We start from the raw sequence: 20517 nt of genomic DNA, 5'->3' as shown, positions 1-20517 counted from the left end.
CGCTTCTCTTTTAATACATCCATGACGCACAGCGGCGTTGTATCAAGTACTTAAGCATTCTGTAAAGAAATGACTATTTAGTGCAAGAAACGATATAGCTAGCTATTATTTCAACGTTTAGATAGTTTAATAAGGTAGGTATAACTGGAATGGTAGTTTAATAAGGTAGGTATAACTGGAATGGCTTCAGAAAACGCATCCCACCTCATACTTGAGAAGCCCTCTTCCCATGTAGCAGAGACAATTTCAAGTTATTTGGAGGCTGCACTTGAAATCACATCAAATGGACAAGGAAAGGGGGACAACGTATGCCGTTTTATCGGTGACATTACTGAGTTATCAGCAGAGAGGTAAGATTACCTTTATCATCAAGGGATACTCATCATATCCAGTTTGACCAATCAACACGTGCATGGATGCGATAGTTAAATTCTGTTCTTTTACTCAGTCCAAAACCACATCATTTATCAATTATACCCAACATATTATTAAACTTCAGCACATGAGTTCACACGTGTCTAACCCAATACGTCCAACGTTGTAGCACGATTCGTTGGTCTCGTACCAACTTTAGGTTACTTGCGTAGTAGTCCGGGAGCCATAGCCCGATTTATAGGTGAACCTTTTGTCGGGTGCAATTTTTTTCTTTGCTGTTTCTTGTAGCTTGGGGGTACCTCTTCAAAATACAAGAGGGTGCTTGATTATACCCACTGGGTGGGGATGCACTTGTTTGATTTAGTTAGATACATTTTGTGGGGGGAAGAGCTGCACCCCTTTTCCTGTTGCTCATGTTTTGTTGCCCATATCAATAAATGGACCAACACAATGCAAACTTGAGTTGTGTGTCGCAGCTAATAACTCCTGCTATAAAAGTTGTTTTACAGGCCTGGCTTGAAAAGGTTAATACTAATAATTTGGAATGCAATACATTTCCCATCACCCCTTGTATGAAAAAACATTAGAGAATGTAAATTGGAGGCATTTAATTTATATATTCAGCATGCAATATCATAAGTCTCTATTTTTGTGTGATTTTGGCATTTTCGGGCATGAAGGGGTTCATATCTGAAAATGCTCAAGGGATATCACCGAACATCCTCTTGTATTTTGAATTAGTACCCCCAAGCTACAAGAAACAGCAAAGAAAAAAATTGCACCCGACAAAACAAGGTTCAACCCCATGGCTCCCGGACTATAACCCTGGTTCTCTGATAACATGAGTGAAATGTTTCACCTATGGGATGCGCTTGCGCGGATTGGACAGACTGGCAAAGCGTGACAGGAGGCCCCGCCCTCCCAGGTTATATACTGCGTCACCGCGCCAAACGCCATTCTCGATCAACCTTTCTGAATCCGTGCATGTGCAATTCTGGTAAGACGGTGAAACATTTCACTCATGTTATCAGAGAACCGGGGTTAAGCAAGTAACCTTAAGTTCTCTTTCAAACATTTGTTTCAATGTTTCACCTATGGGATGGATATAAACCACTCCTGTATTGCAGAAAGGTTATTGAACCGAGTTTGTGGGCGGAGCGGCTGACAATCTACAGCCGCTACCCTAGGACGAACCGACGCTCAGAACTGCATGAGCCACAGATGGCGCAGTCACATCAAACACAGCACAGCAAATTTGTGGGGAGTAGACCAACTCGCCGCTGCGCAGATTTCTTGCACTGACAAGCCCCTGAACAGTGCCCAAGAGGCAGCCATCCCCCGAGTAGAATGTGCCCTGAGGCCAACTGGGGGATGCACCCCTTTACACCCATAAGCCATAGAAATGGCGTCCACAATCCAGTGCGATAGCCTCTGGCTAGAAATGGGCTTCCCCACCTGGGGAGGAGCCCACGAGACAAAAAGCTGGGAGCTCTGTCTCATGGCACTGGTCCTATCCACATACGTGCGCAACGCGCATACAGGACATAAACAGTGGAGCCTCCGGTCCTCAGGTGAGGAGAAAGGAGGGGGGTAGAAAGCCAATAGCTCCATGGTCGTAGCATTAGGAGCAGATACGACCTTGGGCAAGAACACAGGGTTTAGACGCAGGGAGACCCTGCACAATCCTGCTCCAAAGTCCATGCACATGGGGCTGACAGACAGCACGTGCAGCTCGCTCACGCGTTTAGCTAAGGACAGAGCCAACAGCAGTGCTGTTTTAAAAGATAAAACTAAGGCTGTGCGGAGAGTGCATCCAACACAATGGAACGGAGCGCGCCCTTCATGAACCAACGCACCAGTGGGTCTTCACCTACGGTGGAAGAACCAAAACCTGCGTGATGGGCAGACTTTAACGGTACTGGCGGACAGGCCCTTGTCCAGTAGAGATTGCAGAAAGCACAAAACTTTCGCAGCGGAACACTGGAAAGAAATAATGCGCCCTGGCATTGAGCATGGTATCAATCACACCCGGGGTGAGTTCACTCACATCCACATACAATCTCTGACAGGCAAGGCCCACGGGGCCAAATGGATCGGAACCAACGGTCCACGCACAGGGGAATATGCCGGAACGGGCCGGAACGGCGATTCCACATACCGTTTCGAGTAGGAGTGATCTGTACTCGCAATCACCCCCGGATAGGCCAAGCCCACAGGGCCAGGCGGTCCGGATGAGGATGAAACACTTGCCCGTGCGCCTGGGACACAAGATCCCTGCGTAACGGGAGGGGCCAAGGCTGCCCCGAGAGGAGTTGACCAATCTCTGCCAGCCACGGTCTGCCTGACCAGCGTGGCGCAATCAAAATCAGCGACAAGCCCTGCTCCCGAACTCTGGCTAGAACGTGCGGGATCGGGGGGAAAGCGTATAGCAGTACGCTTGGCCATGGATGGGCTAGCGCATCCATCCCGAGGGGCGTGTTGATGCCCAGGGAAAAGTACAGGGGACACCGCGCATTTGCGCATCTTCTGGCTCCGCCTCGATCGTAGAGGGTGGATTAGTCGGGTTCAGGAGTTCCTCAAAGTGCTCCTTCCAATGCTCAACAACCTCCTCAGTTGAGGTCAGCAGTGTCCCTTCCTTGCCGAATACAGCTTTGATGGTCCCCCGCTTTCCCTTCCTAAGGTGTCTGATGGTCTTCCAGAAACACTTTGGTGCCGACCGAAAGTCCTCCTCCATGGTTTCTCCTTCCTTTCTGCTTCTGGAGTCCCCCGGGCTAACATATCCCGGAAGGCCTCCTTCTTCAGTCGGACGGCTTCCCTGACCACCGCTGTCCACCACGGTGTCCGAGGGTTACCGCCCCTTGAGGTACCCATCGCCCTCAGGCCACAGCTCCCAGCCACAGATTCAGCAATGGAGGCTTTGAACACCGACCACTCATGCTCGATGTCCCCAACCTCCACAGGGATGCCTGAGAAGCTCCGCCGGAGGTGGCAATTGAAATCTCTCCGGACAGGCTCTTCCTCCAGACGTTCCCAGTTCACCCTCACTACACACTTGGGTTTTCCAGGTCTGTCCAGAAGCTTCCCCCGCCATCGAAACCAACTCACCACCAGATGGTGATCAGTGGACAGCCTACTCTTTACATACCGTAAACCGTACCGTGTAACTAGATACCGTACCGTACCGTAATGCAAAAATCCATACCGTCTCATCCTTAGCCAGGATTCTGATCCCCCCCCCCCCCCCAACCTCAGAGGTTGAAGGGCTGCTTCCACACACTTGGTGAAGAGCCGGGGGGCAAGGCTGAGACCGAATGAAACCGTCATGTATTCTTAGGCTACTCCCCGATAAGCAAATCTGAGAGAACGCCTGTGTGCAGGAATTATGCTTATGTGAAAATACGTGCCCTGCAGGTCCATTGACGTGAACCAGTCGTTGGGGCGGACTGAATGCAACATAAACTTGTTCGTGAGCATTCTGAACTTGTAGCGCCGCAGATGACTGTTCAGGACTCTCAGATCCAGAATGGGTCGGAACCCCCCCCCCTTTCTTCGGCACGAGAAAATATCTGGAGTAGAAGCCGCTGTGGCTGTCCGCCTCCGGAACCATTCGTATGGCCCCTTTTCTCAGGAGAGACAAGATTTCGTTCTCCAGTACCAAGGCTGACTCCTCCGCAATGGGGGTGGTTTTGTGGAAAACTGAAGCCCGTAGCCCTGTGAGACAGTGGCTAAGACGCACGGGTGGACTGCGCATGCACGCCAGTTCTCCACCCGTTCTGCGAGGGGACCCCGAGAAAGGGATTCCCCCGACGGGGAGACCACCAGAGGGGCAACGGCGCCCTCAACCGCGAGCGATCTGTTTGCGACAGGTCTGACACATTTAATGTCTGAACATGGGAACACACATTTATGTCCAACATGGGTGCTTGGAGAGAACATGAACTCCTTACGTCTAGTCCCAACAGGGAGCGAGGGGAGAGCTGTGGGGCGGAGGGGAGACTCTGTTCTCCGGTACCTCCGAGGCAGCTCAATTTCACCAGCTTGGAGGCTGGAACACGCAGAACCCTGGCAACAAGCTCCCCCGGCAGCGGAGATTGTGACCGCTACTGCAGCTTTTGTTTGTTGGTGGAGCCGGGGGGAGGACCGTCCTTAGCCGGCTGGCCAGTAGGACCCCCCCTTTCCTCTTCTGCTTGGGCCGTGCTCTGCCCCTCGAGGCAGAGGGATCTCGTGAGCGGGAGGGGCCTGACGGACCCGACGGCTGAGCTCGGGGGGGTGCAGGAGGAGCCTGGGTCACACGCGGACGGCTCTGTCTGTCCTGCACCGGTCCCTTGGCGGGACGGGCTTGGATTTACGGGGGAGAACGGAATTGAGGGATTCCCCCTCTTTCTGCCTTTTCTCCTCCGTGGCGCATCGGTCAGTCAGAGCTGGTCCGAACAGGACATGGGGGTGTACCTCCGCGTCCGTCAGCTGGGACTTCGCCCTCTCTGGGTGCAGAGGGAGTAGTTGGCGAGGGAGCGGAGTGGCGGAGACGAGGATCTTCCCCTTGAAAATACTCCGGTGACCCTCCTGGGGGTCTAGCGGAGTGGGCTAAGGGACCTCAACCTGTGGGAGGCTCTCCTACAGAGTTTCAGAAAAGAGAGATCCGGTTCTCCAGACTCGCTCGCAGGGCTGTCGCGACCGGGTTGTCCCGGGGGAGGGAAGTCATCCGTCCCCTGATCTGGGAGCACATCCTGCTCATCGAAAGGCATGCTAGCCTCGTTGGTGAGGTCGTCGTACGGGATCACGAGGACCCGGCTCGGCCCCGCCATGGGGAGGAGCGAGTCCATGGCGTGTCCCCAGCCATCATCCTCTAGCCCCGTCGAGGGCACGAGCGGCTCCCCCGGAGGGGGAATGCCATCGGTCGGCTCTCCATCCCCGGAGGATTCACCAAAACCTGCTCCCTCTAGACGGTGCAAGCCCTGAGCAGCCTTCTCTCCAGGACCCGTGGAGTGAGCCCGGAACACGAGACGCAGGACCGGCTGTCTTCCTGCGCATGGGAAAACCCTAGGCACTCTACACGGTGTGTCCGTCCTTGGCCGCCAGGTAATCGCCACAACCCGAGGCTCAAGGCTTGTGGTCCATCCTGAGAACTTTCTGAAAGAAAGGAGCAGAGATGGTAAGTGACAAGCCGGCAGGCAGGAAAAACTCCTAACAAAGTTAGCCCGGTGTGGGGGGAATACAACGTTAGCGGGGCTAAACGCACGTTAGTGGGGCTAAACGCACGTCAGCCGAGTTAGGTAAGCCCAGTGACTCCGTAGAGTATGGGCAAACGTAGCTAGCTAGTCGCAGCACCAGTAAAAGCTACTGTATGCTTGCAGAACGTAGCTAGCTAGCCGCGGCACCAGTAAAAACTACTGAATGCCTTATAGCAGCTTCACCAGCGGGACACCGGTAGGGTACATCCCGGGGGGGGGCTGTGCTAGTGGGGTTCCGCACTGTGGGTCGGCAACCTCGAGCAGCAGCAGAGAGGCTAAATGAGCTATTAGCTAAAATAGCGGGGGAAACTGCTTTTATCAGGTTCCACACTGTTGGTCGGCAACCTTAAGCAACAGTTAGCTTCACAGAGAAGACACAGTCTAAGGAACACTGAGCTGCGCTCTTCGACTGGAAAACAGTAACCAAAACGGCCACTGAATCCGCCTGCGAGCCGTTAAGCGACACTGTACCTTTAGAGCTAGCAACTCAACGTAGGTTCACACAAAATCTTCACGGGGAAGAAAGCTAGAATGACGTTTGGCGCGGTGACGCAGGTATATAACCTGGGAGGGCGGGGCCTCCTGTCACGCTTTGACAGTCTGTCCAATCAGGACAGACGTTGTATAAAAGCGTCCGTTGTAGGGTCCGCACAAGCGCATCCCATAGGTGAAACATTGAAACGAATGTTTGAAAGAGAACTTTCTAACACTTAACACAGGTGCACTACTGCAACATGGGCATACATAATAGTTCCTATTGTTACAACCTGAATATAATGATGCTTGAACTTTACAGCTAGTATCTGCTGCAGATATAATTGACACAATGTCAAAATAAGCTTCAGCACAAATCTATTTGCTCATTAGGGGCCGGTGTTCTATAAATATTATAATATAATAATAATAATATTATATATAATAATGCCTACTCAGGCATCATACTGTTTGGATTTCAGACACATGATTTAAAGTTGTTGTTTTTTTTACTTTAAGAGGTTTTAAATAATTAGGGTCCAGGCAGAGACCCTCATGTATTTGTCATTTGTCTTCCCCTTCTGCCTCAAAATGCCCTTCCCCGATCCAGTGCTGCGCAGTAATTTCTGTGTGACTTTGTTTTTTTTCTGCAGCAAATCAACGGAATCCCTGTTCATAACTCAGCACCCAGTGCCAGAGGTAGTGAGGCCAGTAAGATGCCACTCCAAGGACAGGTCGGAACCCACAAGTCCCACAGGACCAGGACAAGTGGAACGTGGGGTGGAGGATGGGCCATCCAGTCACCAACAGGAACCGGGTTCATCCGCCGTTTCCTCAACATCAGTGAAGCTTCAGGTTTTCAGAAAGAAGCCACCATCTTACTACAAGATTCAGAAAACATACACCTTCCCCTTCCTGGAGAGATATGATCGACATAAACACCTGATGCGAAAGAAGACTCGGAGGACTAAAACTCTAGTTGGCCATAGGACTATGAAACTTGCGGTAAAGTGCTATTATAACTATAACACTGCAGCAGTACAGTACAATGGTGAGCAGTACTCTATTTTTTCATGCTGTATGTCAACTCCACTGACCCTGATCTCTTTTTTTTTTTCAATAGTTTTCAGAAATTGGGGGATTTTTGACTTGTGTTCATGCACTGAGGATGGAGCAAAAAGGAGCCACTCGGGCATCAGTTGTGGATGAAGAAGGGGAATTATCCCCTCTTTCTGAGTGAGTATGCTACAGCCCTCCCATTTGGTTTGTTGAGGTTGTGATCGCTGCTGGCTGTCTGTGTTTAAGAGACAGTATATTAATCAAAGCCAGATCCAGTCGATTTCATATTTTAATCCCTTTGAACTTCTATGTGATCTTAGATTTTTGGGGGAAAAAAGACTTTGAGTCTGCAAGTTTCGTGGTGTGACAACCTCATCATTTTTCTATCCTTTTGAAATTCCTCTAAATTATTTACCTCTGCCACAGCGACAGAACATGTTTTCGGTGGCGTGTGTTCGTTCATCTGTTTCTTTTTTGGACCAGGATAACGCACAAACTACCAGACCAATTTTCATGAAACTCGTGGAGGGGTGTAGCATGGGCCAACTTAGAACCCATTAAATTTTGAAGCCAATTCAAATCACGGGGCAGGTCTACAAGCCATTTCCTGGTTTGTCCATTAACCTTCATTCATTTTCTGGACTAAGATTACGCAAAAACGAACAGACCGATTTTCATGAAACTCGATGGAGGGGTGTAGGATGGGCCAACTTAGAACCATTAGAAATTTTGAAGCAGATCCGGGGCTTGTCCAGGAGCCATTTCTTGGTTAGTTTGTTTGTTACCAGACCGATTTTCTAGCTGGCCATTCACCTCCGTTCATTTTTGGACTTGGGAGGCGAAAAATTCCCCCCATTCATTGTCAGTAGGGGGAATTTAAATGACCATATCTCGACATAGGAAGGTCACAGAGAGATAGGGTTTGAACATGAGCCACAAAATGCTTTCATGGGTGCAGGTTTGTGCTCTCTGAGCACCATTTCTAGTTTAATAATGCATTTGTTGTGTGTGTACCTACAGATTTGAGGAGAATTGTGAAGATGATGATAATAATGACATCAAAGTGGTGGGTATTCCAAATCTTGAATTGCACTTCGCCTTTTTTTAAATTATTGTATGTCAGTTCTCATGGGAATTTACCTACAGTGCATTTGTGTCATCGATTACTTGTATTAGATATCTTATCAAATCTGTTTTTTCCTCTTTACAGATGAACACGTTTCACATTCCAATGACACATAAGGAAGACAGACAAGCTTGTTATGATCCTTCACCTAACACCACAGGCAGAAGGACAGCCCGGCCTCTGCAAAGCTCAACAAGGACATGTAAAACAACTAAGGAGCAGTTAACCAAGGACTATAACCTCAGAAAAGGGGCTTCAGAGAAACCTGTTGACAGTAGCCACAGAGTTCATACATCCAAGAGAAACAAGACACATTCGATAAAGACTGCAAACAACATTCACGTGTCTGCTGTCACTTTCTGTCAACAGGCCAGTGAGAACCCAACTCACCTGGAGAAAGAGACAGGGGAGGAGAACCCACATCTCCTGGAGAGAGAGACAGGGGAGGAGGAGAATCCAACTCATCTGGAGAGGGAGGCAGGAGAGGAGAACCCAACTCACCTGGAGATAGAGGCAGGAGAGGAGAACCCAACTCACCTGGAGATAGAGGCAGGTGAGGAGAACCCAACTCACCTGGAGATAGAGGCAGGAGAGGAGAACCCAACTCACCTGGAGATAGAGGCAGGAGAGGAGAACCCAACTCACCTGGAGATAGAGGCAGGAGAGGAGAACCCAACTCACCTGGAGATAGAGGCAGGAGAGGAGAACCCAACTCACCTGGAGATAGAGGCAGGGGAGGAGAACCCAACTCACCTGGAGATAGAGGCAGGAGAGGAGAACCCAACTCACCTGGAGATAGAGGCAGGAGAGGAGAACCCAACTCACCTGGAGATAGAGGCAGGAGAGGAGAACCCAACTCACCTGGAGATAGAGGCAGGAGAGGAGAACCCAACTCACCTGGAGATAGAGGCAGGGGAGGAGAACCCAACTCACCTGGAGATAGAGGCAAGAGAGGAGAACCCAACTCACCTGGAGAGGGAGGCAGGAGAGGAGAACCCAACTCACCTGGAGAGAGAGGTAGGGGAGGAGAACCCAACTCAACTGGAGAGAGAGGCAAAGGGGGAGAACCCAACTCAACTGGAGAGAGAGGTAGGTGAGGATGACAAGGAGGAGAACTTTCTGGATCACAATGTAGTGGCATTGACAGAATATAGTACAGTGGAGAACAGAGACATTGAAGAAGAACGTGAGAAACAAGACAGTCGTGCCCTGCCCTTAAGAGCTTCAGGATTTACAAACGACAGTGGAAAAGACGCTGAACTAAAAAAAAGAAGAACAAAGAGAAAAAGAGAGGGGGGAGATATTGAAGATGCGCACGACAAAGCGGTTGAGTTCCCTCTACTCCAAGAGCGGTCCGATGAAGAGGACGAGGTGGACACCAGTGTGAACACGGAGGCCGCACCGGCCGATGAGACTACCGTTGTGTCCCGGCCTGAGGCGAGTGAACGGACTGCGTCCCCGGATGGGGAAGTAGCAATGGAACCAGAAGGAAAGAGAAGGAAAAGGAAGGTTTCAACCTCTCGCCGTGAGGATGCAGAGGTAAGGCGCGAGGAGGAGAGCGTCCAGCCGTCCCGTTCAGGAGGAGACGCTGAACTGAGGAAGAAGAAAAAGCGGAAAACGGATAAGAAGTGTGCAGCCCACACATGCATAGAGGCAGTACCAGAGGAAGACAGAGCCGCTCCATCACATGTTCTAGATCATGGTTCACAGGTAGGCGAGGCCACAGAACTGCAAGAGGAAAACTATATTTGTCAGAAGATTGAGAATGACATAGCCCAGTATACTGAAGCAGTACCTATGAATGAACAGACTAGGGTGAAAGTGATTGAAAAGTCTATAACTGAACTTCCGGAGGACACGGTGGTGCAAAGCGATGTGAAGAAAAAGAAAAAAGGAGTTAAAGTGAGGGACTCCATTCTCAGTGACGCAGCAGAAAATGAGACTGGTCTAGATCAGCATATGTCCACGGAGAGGAAGAGAAAAAAGAAGAGGCCATCATCATCTGACGGGGACACCAGGGAGAAACATCAGGAAGGTTCTGACACCTTGCAGGGCGCTGTGTCTGAGTCCAGTCACACTGAGTCACAAACAAAGAAGAAGAAGAAGAAAGAGAGAGAGGTAGAGGTGTCTTTGGTTACAGATGAGAGGAATGAAAATGAAAGTGAACTTTATCAAACTCACAAGATCGCAAAAAAGAATGAGAGTGGTCGAGAACATCATACGTCCGCAGGAAAGAATGAGACCGGTCTAGATCAGTATACGTCCACGGAGAGGAAGAGAAAAAAGAAGAGGCCATCATCATCTGACGGGGACACCAGGGAGAAACACCAGGAGGGTTCTACTACTGATACACTTCATGACGCTCTTCAGGGCGCTGTGTCTGAGTCCAGTCACACTGGCTCACAAACGAAGAAGAAGAAGAAGCATAAGAATAAGGAGAGAGATGTAGAGGCGTCTTTGGTCACAGAAGAGAGGAATGAAAATGAACTTAATGAAAATCACAAGATCGCAAGAAAGAATGAGACTGATCAAGAACATGCTTCCACGAAGAGGACGAGAGAAAAGAAGAGGCCACCTTTATCTGATGGGGACACCAGGGAGAAACATCAGGAGGGTTCTGACACCTTGCAGGGCGCTGTGTCTGAGTCCAGTCACACTGAGTCACAAACAAAGAAGAAGAAGAAGCATAAGAATAAGGAGAGAGAGGTAGAGGTGTCGTTGGTCACAGAAAAAAGGAATGAAAGTGACCTTTATCAAACTCATGAGATCACAAGAAAGAATGAAACTGGTCTAGATCATAAGTCCACGGAGAGGAAGAGAGAAAAGAAGAGGCCATCATCATCTGACGGGGACACCAGGGAGAAACATCAGGAGGGTTCTGACACCTTGCAGGGCGCTGTGTCTGAGTCCAGTCACACTGAGTCACAAACAAAGAAGAGGAAGAAGAAGCATAAGAATAAGGAGAGAGAGGTAGAGGTGTCTTTGGTTACAGAGGAGAGGAATGAAAGTGAACTTCATCAAACGCATGAGATCGCAAGAAAGAATGAGAGTGGTCGAGAACATCATACGTCCACAGGAAAGAATGAGACTGGTCTAGATCAGTTTACGTCCACGGAGAGGAAGAGAAAAAAGAAGAAGCCGCCATCATCTGGCGGGGACACCAGGGAGAAACATCAGGAGGGTTCTACTACTGATACACTTCATGACGCTCTCCAGAGCGCTGTGTCTGAGTCCAGTCACACTGGCTCACAAACAAAGAAGAAGAAGAAGAATAAAGACAGAGAGGTAGAGGTGTCTTTGGTTACAGAAGAGAGGAATGAAAATGAAAGTGAACTTTATCAAACTCACAAGATCGCAAAAAATAAGAAAAAGAAGAGATCTAAAGACTCTTTTTCAACTGTCTGTGGGGATGCAGCAGCTACGCTGGAGACGGGGTGTGCTGAGATGTCGAGTGGCCCGGGAGACTCCATGTTGGTGCACAATGATGCAGTTTCCCAATGTAGAAAAGAGAAAAAGAAGAAAAAAATTATGTCCACTCAGTTTGACCCTCACAGGGGTCTGCCGCTTGATGCTGAAGTATCCCATAATCCAAGCATATGCGTTCACAAGACGGCATCGAAAGCGGTTAAAGGCAGTCGTTTAAATGATGATGGAGTAAGAATGGAATCTCAACATGCCTTGATGTCCTTGGAGAGATCTGAGGATCTTGGTGAGGGGAGGAAGAGAGCGAAAAAGAGAAAGATGAAACATGCAGATCACGAAGCGGCCGAGAAAAGGCAAAAGGACAACATTTTACACCTGGAAACAATTCCGAGCTGTTCGTTAACGCCCACTGAGGTTGAATCCGATAGAAGCAAGAGGAAGAAAGGGAATAGGAAGAAGAAATCAGTGGCCTGTGAGGTGACAGATGAGACGTATTACATTTCACCAGACGCCCAGCATGTAGTACCTCAATCTGATGATGCAGTGCTAGACATAAACAAGAAAATCAAGCACAAGAAAAAAAGACTATATAACCCAAACCAGGACATCCTCAGTCACAACAAACCACACTGAGGTGTTACTGTGAGCTTTGTATCAGAGGAGTGGCGCTCGTGCATATTCAGATGCATAGTCAGTTCTATGCAACATTTTAGAAATACATTTATTTCACAGTTCTATCAGAGTACAACACAGAAGCCTTACCATGAGCTTTGTATCAGAAAAGAGTTCAACATTTTCACTTTGTCATTTTTTTTTTCTGTAGGCCTACTGTTTTATGTTCAGCAAGTGTGCATGTGCATATTCGTATGTATGACCAGGTTAAGTGTTATGCAACACTTTTTAATGCATTCATTTCACATTTCTGACTGAGTAAATTCAGTCAGATATTAAATCCGTTTTAAATAGTTTTGCTTGAGTCAGTTGTCAGTTCTGCCGTCACCGGATAATGCAGATCCTAGGCTGCCATCTAGTGGTGAAACCACAGTACAAGGTACAGTCAGCTTTGAAGCTATTTCAAACATGTATTCGGCCCACAACCCCGGCACTCACAATATGTAATGCATTTCCCATTGATGGAATGGATTGGTATTTTCGATGATAACTGGGTTTAACTTTTTTGTTAAACCCAGTTAACCTGTTAAACCTCTTTTGTTTGGATTCACACACTGAATTGATATATTACGTACTGTAGCATTGGACATACAGACCAGATCAGTGTAGGCTATGTTGTGAGATAACATCCGTTCAAGCAAATGTGTACGAGGTGTATAATAGGCCTGTGACGAGTGTATTTAGCACATTACTGATTTAATGAGGACATTCAGATGATCTTGTGGGCCTACTGTACGACGACTCAAAATAGTTTAATTCTGCTTTCAATGCGCGTTGTGGTATACCTTTTTGGTCGTAGGCCTACCACAGTAAACAATTACTCCTTTGCACTGAACCAACATGTTTGTGGATGGGGGAGGATCTTAGCCCAGCCCTCTGAAGTAATGTACAACCCCATATTTATGTACGGTGAGTGACCACAATACCCTGCGGTTGTGTGTTATGTAACAGTAGGCACAGAGCAGCATTTAAGAAACGTCAACACGCACATTTATTGTTCAGTCAACTTTCCTGTGTCACGTTGGAGTCACAAGCTCTTGAAATCAAATTTTAATTTCGGCACTTTCAAGCGCCTGTCAGCACCACTATGACTTCATGTACTACACTCTGCTTTCACGAGGCTGGAAGAGTTGCTATTTTTGGAGGCACTCATGGGAATGAAATGTCAGGCGTGACGCTGGTGAACCTGTGGATAAGGAATGGAGAAGAGATCCAAAGAAGAGGTGTTGAGACGAAACCCTTTATAACGAACCCCAGAGCCGTGGAGAAATGCACTAGATATGTGGATACAGATCTGAACAGAGCCTTCACGACAGGAAATCTCAGGTAAACGGCATTTGGGGGATTTAGTCGTGTCAGTCCAGTTATTGCCAATTTATAATAATATTGGAGCCTTTAATTATCTGGTAATAGAGGCAATAAGTAGGCTAGGCTACACTATCGCGTTTCACATAACACGCGTTGATCTTTTAGTATTGTGAAAGTGAAAGTAGGCTATTGTGAAAGTGAATTCGCCTACATGTCGCCATCAACTGATATGTCAGGTAAAAGGATTAATTAGCCTATGACAATCTTATTAAAGTTATGAACGCTGAGTTCCAGCCAAACAGCACTCGAGACTATCAGAGCCCTGGCTCAGCTGATTGCCAACCATGCCCTCTCCTCTCCTCTTCGCCCTCCCCGCTGTGGGCAAAACGTGAGCGAAACGTGACTGTGTTAGGGTCCTTTCTGGGGCACAGAAGCGGACTGACTGACCGACCCTATAAGGGCGGTTCCTTTAAGGATTAAATAGAGACATACTGATGGGATTAAACATTTTCCAGTCAAACAAGGGTAGCTGCTAAGCATGCCAAAGCATGTTCTGTGGTTTGAGTTTGGAAACGGATAAAGTATTCCTTGTTTGAGCTGGTATTCTCGCAGGCGATCACACTTGATTGTGGCTAGTGTGTTATATTATCATTTTTAGCTAAATACAAAATAGCTTTTGAAGGTGGTACGAGTGCATTTTGACGTAGGCCTACGCCCATTGTGTTAAATGACAGTCCTGACTATCCAGACAATACTAGATCGGCACTGAAAGAGTTTCTATATAGAGTTTGGTGTGGGAGAGAGAAAATGGGTGGCACACAGGTGCTACATTATTACAGAACATGCTGGATCAGCATCAGAGCACTTGTTGCTTTGAATTAGTTAAAAATGGAGAACAGAGGAAAAGAACAGCTCATCAGTCTAGAATCTATAGAATGATAAGAATGGGCCAAGGTAAGCAGCTGAAGGGGTTCCGATGTCCCAAGTTCTCAGAACTGCAAAGGTATCCGAACATTCATAGACATTTACAACAAGAAAAAAAAAACAATAGTACAGTAACCTCCCAATGGCACGACTAAGCTGGGAGATCCTGTTACACATTCTGAAAAGCAGAAACAGGAAACGGCTGCCTACAGGGTTTCATGTTAACAAATAAGATCATATTTCTTTGCGAAAGGCACCGTCTTGTACCCTGTAGGGTTGGTTGTATTTAAAGTTAAAGAGGTATGCAGTTCAAACAGCTGTTGTCAAGACTGCAACGCCTACTGGTAGTATTATCACTGGTAGTATTCCACTGTTGGACATAGGCTCCTATTACCATCCAATCAATCGGATTACTGCTCTGTCAATGATCAACATATTTATTATTGCAAGTCAGTGTGAATAGTTTGTTTTTGCAGAACTGTCTGATGAACAGACACGATTTTGCCTCCACAGCGCCCCTAGTGGAGATGACCTGCCATACGAGGTCCAGAGGGCCCAGGAGATCAACAGGTTATTTGGACCAAAAGGGAGTCCCGATGCCTACGATGTCATCTTCGACCTCCACAACACTACGTCCAACATGGGCTGCACTCTGATACTGGAAAGCTCCAAGGACCACTTCAACCTTCAGATGATGAATTACATCAAGGTGACAGCCTTCATCTTCTTGGGTTCTCACTATGTTGTCTTTCTAGTTCTTTGTTGGCCACTTTTGACAGTCCTTGGTCAATGATTTACCCCAAACCCATTAGAATTGTTGAGTCAGTGAATCACTAGAGTAACTCATACTCAGCCAGACAAGTTCCTTCTGACTGGAATCAGGAGGTCAACTACAGGAAACCATGTTCCAGGAAGTTGGCTAATACTGTATGCAAATTCAGAGTCTGTCTTCCCTGGGGAAAATATATGCCAAATAGCTTCAGACATTGACTGGCAAGTCTAACTCCACTCCAGGGCATCAAATGCATTGATAAGAGGTTTTTCTGTCAAGTGCCCTAGCGATTCTCAGCACAAGAACATACATGCTTTAGTTGGTTATGGTCAGGTGTCTGGAGGAGATCAAGTGTACATCCAGAAGCTCACTGCCCACTGATGTATAAGGTCATGGTTGGAGAGCACTCTATAGCCATTGGACTGAAACTATGTATAGGTGCAGACCACTGACTATAAAGGTGGGACAAAATGAATACCATGTTGTCTGGACGAGGAACCTTGAATGCCAAAGTGTTTCTATGTGACTGACCCGGATCCGTATGCTGTTATACTGAATAGATGTTGAATTTGATCTACAATTCAGTTCCAGCGATCTACTTTCCTCTCTGGCCATTGACTTTTCAATACCTTCTAATTAATCAACATATATCATGCATGGACTCACAAATAAATCTACAAGGTTCAGAACCCAGCATCTAACACTTGTAGTTGTCTAAAGTGCTCATATGCGTGTCCGAGCAAGGTCTTGGAATGGCCTTCAGGACAAACTGAAACTAGCTTCTTTGGTTCCTGTGGATCAGGAGGATGGTGTCCTCACACCTATCCGAAGAATGGAACCACTTGGGGTTTTTTGTATTCCTTTACCTATACACAGACTAAACCCTGTTTAAATAAATGCTAAATACTACTACTACTACGACTAATAATAATAATAATAATAACAAAGGATTAAAAAAGGATCTGTTTTATTTTTTTAGAAAGCCATCGCTCCAGACAGTTGTCCAGTTCTGTTGAATGAACATCCTCAGCTTAAGTATTCAACTGCACGCTCAGTGGCCAAGCACCCGGTTGGTGAGTTCAGAGTCTCTCTGCCCTGGGGGAAATGTCTAGTTAATGGCTTCAGACATCGGCACGCCTAATTCCACTGCAGGACATCAAATGCATTGAGTCATAAATAAATACCTTTCACATTTAATTTGGTCCTAAAAAACATACGTGCACGTGAATAATAGATGGTTTTGTTCTTATTTCAGGTCTAGAGGTTGGCCCCCAGCCTCAGGGAGTTTTGAGGAGCAACATCTTTGAGGCTATGAGGGTAATACTGAAACATGCCCTGGACTTCATTGAGCTTTTTAATTCAGGTAAAGGGTGTGAGGAAGGCTTAGCATAGATTAACGTGGCAAGATTGGTACAGTATGCCACACAATAACATGCAAAGTAGTAAGGTTCCCAAGGATTAAACAAAACATGTTAATGAATTGCAGCACAAAAAATGTCCTACTGCACAGAGTGATTTAGTACAGAATTCCAGTCATAACAGCATTTTAGTACACTCACTGTAGTGCAATTGTTAAAGAATACATATTAAACATCAACATAGATTTTGGTTTCAGACTTGACTAATAAGTCTATACTGGATGTTGTCCTCCAGCCCTGCAGTCATGGCTGTGTTATAATGATTGAAGAGTTGTGACATCGTCCATGGGTGAATGAGTCATTGTGTGCGCTGTGCACCCCTTATGTGTGTCTCTTTGGCTTTTATATCTTCACCCTATCTTGAATTACCCTCATCTGTTTTGTAATATCTTTCTTCTGAAAGCACATTGCTGTGTTTGCAACTTTGAAGTGTGATGTGAGCAGTTTACCCTAACCCGTTTTAAGTAAACCAGTATTGGGTGCCAAGTGTGAATTGCAGTCTGCTTGCTCCCCTCTGTCGCCAGCTACTGAATAGCATGCTTGTTGGAAGCTGGTTAGTTTCCATGTCATTAGGAGCTGGCTGGGTTTTGTAATCTTGTGTTCTGGGGCCACAGTGGCGTAAATGAAAGCTGTGCCTTACAGCTGAAATGTGTTTTTTTTCGCCCTGTGAAATTTAACTGTGTGAAGTCCAATACAACATGTGAAAACAACATTCTATGTTTGATCTGATGTAGTGCTATAGTTGTTAATTGATGTGTATTGAAGGGTGTGGCTGCTACACTTTTTTGTGTGCTCTGCAGGCATGGAGTTCCCTCCCTGCGCAGTGGATGTGTTCAGAGTCTCAGAGAGGATGGACTACCCCAGAGACACTAACGGAAATATCATTGCCATGGTGCACCCAAATTTACAGGTACCTTTGTTTAATGGGGACTATTTATCCACATTTAGCACCATTTTTGTTTTACTTTGTGGCTTTGACTCTTGCCCTTTAACCCTTGATGGAGTGTTAATATTTTATTTGTAATGATTACACAGGATCGACACAGGAAATTAAAAATTAACTCCTCTAGTCTCTGAGGATGTATCACAAGTCACAGAATCTCAGGCTACTGTTTCTTGTGGGGAATCAAAGTTGTTTTTGCCAAAACACCCCTCAGTGTTGAATTTCTGTGGTTGCTTTTCCTCCAGGACTGTGACTGGGAACCCCTGAACCCTGGTGACCCTATGTTCCAAACATTTGACGGAAGAACCATCCAATACGAAGGTGCTGCCACCGTCTATCCCACTTTCATTAATGAGGCTGCTTATTATGAGAAACAGCAGGCGTTTGTGACCACCAGAAGAGAGACCATAGCAGCCAGCTCTATCAGGAAAGCGTAGAATGGAGTTAAATGCAGAGTTAGACCACGCAATAATCTCAGTAGTTTTCACTGATGATGAGAGAACAATCTTTTGTACAGTAGCCTACTTGTTGAGATTTTCACTGTTCAAAATTGTATTGGATGATCACTAACTATGCAAAGCACAGTAGCACTAAGTAAAATCTACCTGATGTAATACAAAGCACAGTAGCACTAAGTGAAATCTACCTGATTTAATACTGTGAACGTTTTCGATCCAGAAGACCGAATTTTCATGATGAAAATGTAGGCCCTACTGTAGTAACTTTTCTTAAATGAATTAACGGTAATATATAAAGCAAACTAATTTTCTATTAAAGATAGCCTGCATAAAATGTCGTCACTCTTACAATGAGGTGGGGGGGGGCGCGACACCTGCCAGGGGTGATAAAAAGTTTAGCTACGGCTACTTGCCCTCCTGTCATTGTCTAAGCATACTGTAGTGGAGCACATGCCTGCAAGCATTGACTGGAGGTGAGTAGCTCATATTTTGATCATTTTGCCCTGCTTGTTTTGGGTGTGTTAACTTTTAAGAAGTGTTTTAAAGTACTGTATATATTATTGTAAAACTGCTCAGGAGGCTAGTTTGAAATGGTAACCTACTGTATACAACTTGTACTGTAAGTTATATTTCTATCTTTTATAGTTAAGACAGTTGTTGTAACTTTGTGTGAGTGAGTGGCCTTTCAATACAATAACAGAACCTCTGGATGCTACCGTTCTGTACCTTTAATCCCTGTGGTCAATTACGGTGCTGTCCCTTTATGGCCTTAAGCAAACAGTTAGTGAATTAAGGATGATTGCATGACATTTGTTGGGCAGATTTATTAGTAGAATATATATCCTAGACATGAATGATATATTTTCACATGCAGGAAAAATCTGTAAAGATGCTGTCTTCCTGTGGATAGAGTGTGAGATCATTTGAAACCTCTATATTTATGTGTTCAATGTCAGTTGGTGGAAAAGATGCTGATGATGACAACATTGCTATTTTCTTTATGTTTTTGTAAATTGGTTTTAATGTCTGATGTCTTTTTTGAAATTCGCTGTTTGGTTCTGTTATCAAATCTGTCAAAATGAACATTTTGTACTAATCTAATTTTGTTTCTTTGGCGTTTGTTATTTGAATGAATCAGTAGGCCTATTTATAAGATCAATTAATTCCTCTTAGGTATTGTTGGTATATTTGTAATTACTTATGTGAAAAGGATACAATCAATAAATTTACCATCAATATTGTGATCAAAGTGTCATCATTAATAATATTCTGAAAACTTTAAAAATGCAAATATAAGCATGTAATCCGGTATCTCCTGCTTTCTGCAGTGATGTATTCCATGTTACCACAGGGGGCGGCAGAGTATAATTAATTAACTTACTTACTTGGAGTTGAAATAGGCTACAAAATAATTATGTTACAGACATGCCATCATGGTGTAGTGGTCAGGGGTGAATGGAGGGTAAACTCAATTTACCTGCCTCTTTAGAATGAAGCAGAGAGTTTACTTATCTTTTCTCATCAACTGTAGCCGATCAATGAGGGAAACAAGGTGGGTAAACTCTGCACTCATTAGTTTACTTGCCTCTGTATTTACCACTACACCCCTATAGTGACCTTTCAATTTTACTACAGTACTTCAAGCTCTTGAATGCTAATGATTGGGTTTGTATCTTAGGTATCAAACTACTTTGATGACCATGTCAATATCATCCCCCAGGTGAAAAAAACATTTTATACTTCAATTATATATTTTTTTAAGAATGTACTATGAACACATCATTATACTTTGTGCTTTTATGCAGCCTTAAAGTATATTGAAGTGTACTCAACTAGTCCTTGATAGAGCACATTTAAAAATGACTGTGGTCAACCAAAGTGCTGTACAGGTAGGTGAAATAAATTGCAACAATAATACTACAAAACACAAAAATGCCTACAAACAAAACAATGCCCACAAAGACAACAACATACACACACTTGCCTGTGAGTCATGTTCAACTAGAATTGAAGGCCAGGAAGAAAAAGTGGGTCTTCAATAAAGTTGTAAAAACTCCTTCCCCAATGCTAAAGCCTTATCAATAAGGTATGTGTCCTCCTCTGACTCTCCCCCCTCTGACTCTCCCCCATCTGACTCTCTCCCCCTCTGACTCTCCCCCCTCTGACTCTCCCCCCTCTGACTCTCCCCCCTCTGACTCTCCCCCCTCTGACTCTCTCCCCCCTCTGACTCTCTCCCCTCTGACTCTCTCCCCCCTCTGACTCTCTCCCCTCTGACTCTCCCCCCTCTGACTCTCCCCCCTCTGACTCTCCCCCCTCTGACTCTCTCCCCCCTCT

General features: G+C 46.0%; 1 protein-coding gene and 1 long non-coding RNA gene across 2 annotated transcripts; both read left to right on the top strand.

Moving 5' to 3' along the window:
* Positions 1-106: 106 nt before the first annotated feature.
* Positions 107-7302, top strand: LOC311318180. The gene is made up of 3 exons (XR_014630795.1): positions 107-350; positions 6734-7085; positions 7204-7302. It is a non-coding gene; the product is annotated as an uncharacterized lncRNA (long non-coding RNA).
* Positions 7303-13357: 6055 nt separating this feature from the next.
* On the top strand, positions 13358-19400 carry aspa (aspartoacylase). The gene is made up of 6 exons (XM_084449600.1): positions 13358-13686; positions 15106-15301; positions 16344-16437; positions 16620-16727; positions 17583-17692; positions 17971-19400. The coding sequence occupies exons 1-6, from the start codon at positions 13448-13450 to the stop codon at positions 18160-18162; spliced, it is 939 nt and encodes a 312-aa protein (XP_084305726.1). The 5' UTR covers positions 13358-13447; the 3' UTR covers positions 18163-19400.
* The last annotated feature ends 1117 nt before the right edge of the window (positions 19401-20517 follow it).

Source organism: Borostomias antarcticus (assembly GCF_949987555.1).
Source record: "Borostomias antarcticus genome assembly, chromosome: 15".
In the NCBI taxonomy this organism is placed as follows: Eukaryota; Metazoa; Chordata; class Actinopteri; order Stomiiformes; family Stomiidae; genus Borostomias; species Borostomias antarcticus.
Note: the sequence above shows the minus strand (reverse complement) of the source record. Positions and strands in the feature narration are given on the sequence as shown.

Coding starts and splice junctions, on each gene's coding strand:
- aspa (XM_084449600.1), top strand. CDS start 13,448: ATGACTTCATGTACTACACTCTGCTTTCACGAGGCTGGAAGAGTTGCT. Junction 15,302..16,343: donor AGATGATGAATTACATCAAG/GTGACAGCCTTC, acceptor TTATTTTTTTAG/AAAGCCATCGCTCCAGACAG. Junction 17,693..17,970: donor TGGTGCACCCAAATTTACAG/GTACCTTTGTTT, acceptor CTTTTCCTCCAG/GACTGTGACTGGGAACCCCT.